This window comes from Papaver somniferum, chromosome 5, assembly GCF_003573695.1.
Source record: "Papaver somniferum cultivar HN1 chromosome 5, ASM357369v1, whole genome shotgun sequence".
Taxonomy (NCBI): domain Eukaryota; kingdom Viridiplantae; phylum Streptophyta; class Magnoliopsida; order Ranunculales; family Papaveraceae; genus Papaver; species Papaver somniferum.
Genome location: NC_039362.1, coordinates 64,567,302 through 64,571,260, shown reverse-complemented (window position 1 = coordinate 64,571,260; position 3,959 = coordinate 64,567,302). Strand labels below are relative to the sequence as shown.

Here is a 3,959-nt window from a genome sequence, read left to right as displayed (position 1 = left end):
AGATTCAGATAGGCCGGATACGGTCAAAAATCCGGTCAACGGTTCGTTGTTCGGATAGTATTTCGGAACGACATACGTACGTGTATATTCGTTTTATAAATGTGAGTTCGGCACTTAAAATTCGGCTTACATATATGATAAATTGATAAGTATCACGACCTTATTACGAGACTAATTTTATTTGTATATGATTTATAAGATGGAAAAAAACATTTTAGCGTGATTATTTAACAAAAAGTATACAATTTAATCGCATAAATGTATTATAAAACGATTTTATAGACTTTTAAACAAAAATTAACACATAAAACACTGGTTAAACAACTACCAATAGAAAATTTTAACTGAATAATTGTATTTAAATATAAAGTATATACAAAATCAAACGAAAACGAACCAACAGAGCTTTGGTCGGAGAGTTACCTATGGAAGAGCGGGGTTGGGCGTTCAAACTAGGTTCCGAGTTCTAGTTCGGAAATATCATTCGGATTCGATCAATTCGGATACGTTCGTGAATCATTTGTGAGGTCCATATAATCCGGGAACTAGGTTCGAAGTTCAAATAGTTCGGAAGTATCATTCGGATTCGGTCAGTTCGGATACGTTCGGGAATCATTCGGGAATGATTCGGAGAATTACTAACTAGGATGGGCACCTTATGTCATGCTTATGAAACAATTTCCAATATTATTTCCTTTGATTGCGATGGCCGATAACACTGTTAAACGCTAGATTGGGTCGGGTTACTATATTTGGCAAGATTTGGTCAATCTATGAAGCGGTAAATTTGGTAGGGCAAGATCAGAGAATTTATTCTTTAAAAACCGTCAAAATACTGTTGACACATGTTGATTTCCTACTTGTCCCCCACGCCTCCATCCAAATCTACCCCCATCAAAAAATTTCTCGGTGTTTCACTACTAGTTCTGAAAAACTAAATTAATAAAGTGTTCTTGGCGTCCCAGCATATTGAAAAACCCACACTTTTGTTATGCATCATAGGTTCCCTGCATTGGAGGAAAGAGACTGAAATTTAGGCTTTGAAGCAATCGAAAGGTTAGCTATTAAATTGTCCAGTAGACTAGTAGTATAAGATTCTGAAACGACCTCGTTTATTTCATTTCCTCATCTACTCTATCTATTTCACTTCTAAAATTTTAATTCCTCATCTGCTCTATCTATTTCACTTCATACCTTTAAAAGTATGACATCATTTGACTCAGCTGAAGATTCGTCCATAATTAAAACATGGTATAATGAAACCCGTCGTGAAGATGTCCAAGCGGGAAGGGTTACACCCGAAACCTTTTGAGGGAGGGTGTGGAACCAATTTGTGCTAGATTACGGGAATGCGAAGAGAAGATCTCTGCGACAAATTCACGACAGGTACCATGTTATCCAAAAAGGGATAGTTGATTTTATAGACATACAAGAGAAGATTTATGGCCATAGCACTTTTACGTTGCCAGACTCAGAATTTGTAAGTAACTTTCGATTAATTTCATGTAACGTAAATTATCGTTCTTCCACTTGAACCCTAACAAAATAAGTTTTTGGTTGTGTTTTTGTAGGAGAGACTCGCAAAATGGCACTACTCCGAAGTTAAAGGAAATGAATCCATATTTGATGAAAGTTATGAATTCATGAAGTCAAAGATTACAGAGTTCCACCCAGACTGAGATTCCAAGAAGGGATTCGTCTACCCAAGGAAAGAAGCAAATAATTACGGAAGCAGGTATAGGGAATCCCTTAAAGAAATCACCATATTTGTCGTAAGCTCGAACATTTTTATGTTCGACACCGCCCAAAAGAACCCTTGTAATTTGATATCTCTAATGAGGCTCACAAAAGTTTTCTTTTTGTTATCTAAGATTCTTGCATTTCGCTCTTTCCATTTGCACCACCATATAACAACAGGGATGTTTTACTATGTTGCGACACTAGGGTCATATGTCCACCGAAAGTGGCACCTTCTCCGACATCTGCGGGTAGATCGTCTCCGGCCATCTATTTTACAAGTTTTTATTCGGCTATTAGGATTAGTTTTAGGATTATATGGTCTGTTGTGCTACTTTCTCTTATGGATCTTAAGATCTTCTGTGTAATGGGTTTCTTATGTTTGGGTCACGATCTGTTTGACATAAGTTCCAAGTATGTTGATGAAATTTTCTGGCAGATACAGGAGTTCCAACGATTTATCCGGCGAGTTCATTGTTTTACGACGGGGATAGTTTCAGTTCAATCTTTTAATTGTGTTCTTCTGAAGGTTTTAAAAAAAAAAAATTCTCGAGTTGTGGATCATGTTTCATCGATCCAAGCTCAACCGGATGAAAGCGGGCGTTACTGTTACGACTACGGGTTATATGTGATTCTGTTACCTGTGATTCTGTCAACTGGGATTCTATTACTAGAGATTCGTCGCTTAGTCCTGTTCGAGATTAGTCTGCAGTCAGTTCTTTGTAATTTGCTTTATCATGTTGTGTTATGTAACTTCCGGGTTTAATTCCTGGTTTATTTATTAAAAAAAAAGACCAAGTAATCTCATATTTTCCTTCCAAAAAAAAATAATTAATCCTATATTCTCTGGATTCTTTACGAAATTGTGATAATAGTTTTTTATGGGTAATTTGAGTTTCCTTTCCTGGATCAAGGGAGGGGATTTTTGGACCAAGTAATAGTTTTTCATGTGAACTAAAAATTAACACTTTTGTTATAGGGATGGGATTTTTGGATCAAGGGAGTGAAAAACTCGTACTCTTTTTTTTTTTTTAAATTTAATCAAAGGCTTGTTAGATAACAACAATAGAGTAGAAGAAATATCAACAAAAAAAACTGAAACTGTTTACAGAGAAAGTCATTAACATAAACCCTGACTTTGATCTTCTTTTACTCGCATCCAAAACCTTGAAACCCTAACTTCATCTTTTATATCACTAATAAAAAAAAGCATAAGACACTAAGAACCTAATAACATCTTCCTAAACAAGCATGCAAAAAAAACATAACAAAACCGGAAATCGACGATTCACACCATTTTCAGATAAGTTCTTTACCGATCTGGAAAGAAACGCAAGCATACTTAATCTGATCGAGAGAAAGCCAATAATCCTCCAAGTTACTCATAGTAACATGCCTAGGTTTTTCAATATCACCATTATTTTGATACAATTCCAGCCAATTCCATCAACCCAGCATTCTTGAGTGCCTTCGAATTATACCTATCAGCAGCCAAATACCTAAGATCAACAACAACCTCAACTTCTAAGTCATAATCATCATCAAGTTTCTTAACATCTTCATCGATCCCAACCCCAATAAATGTAAAATCAGGGTCTCCGAGAAACTCAACAAGAGAAAAAGGGATTTCATCTGCATGTTTGATTTGGAAAATCAAACATCTACGACCAACACAGAGTTGTAATGTTGCTACTGGATTTCTGTAACGTCCATAAGCAGGTCTCCATTCTACATCAAGACCAACGATAAAATGATCTAGTACTCCATTGTAATCACTGTTAATCCTGCTAATCCAATGATCAACTGTTGAAGAATACTTAGTGACGACTGTTCTGATTCGATCATCGTCTATGATTACAGAGTAAACTTGTTGTGTTTCTGGGTAGTGATTTGGAAGATCATGAATGAAAATTCCCATGGTGGTGGTGGTGGTGGTTTGTGCTTTTTCTAGAGAGAGAATAAAATCTCAAAATAAAAATGAAAAACTCGTACTCAACTCGCTGATTTATCTGTGAGTTAGATTCAATATTTTCTGGACCAAAATGCCCTTTAAAAATGACTCAATCATACCAAACCCATCGGACTCTGCTGTAAGGAAGAGTTCCTATCTATGGAGTGGGAGAATCAGAGTTAAGTAATTAAGAACCCTTAATACTCCCATTTCCAATTCAAACTAAGAGCAGTTTGTATGGTAATGTTCAAACTTAAAATTTTGTTCAGCC

General features: G+C 36.0%; 1 protein-coding gene across 1 annotated transcript; it reads right to left on the bottom strand.

Moving 5' to 3' along the window:
- Positions 1-3,154: 3,154 nt before the first annotated feature.
- Positions 3,155-3,655, bottom strand: LOC113279130 (Werner Syndrome-like exonuclease). The gene has a single exon (XM_026527835.1). It carries the CDS (start codon positions 3,653-3,655, stop codon positions 3,155-3,157), a length of 501 nt encoding a protein of 166 aa, XP_026383620.1.
- Positions 3,656-3,959: the final 304 nt, after the last annotated feature.

What these genes read in the sequence shown, in the direction of transcription:
- LOC113279130 (XM_026527835.1), bottom strand. Translation starts at nt 3,655, where the DNA reads ATGGGAATTTTCATTCATGATCTTCCAAATCACTACCCAGAAACACAA.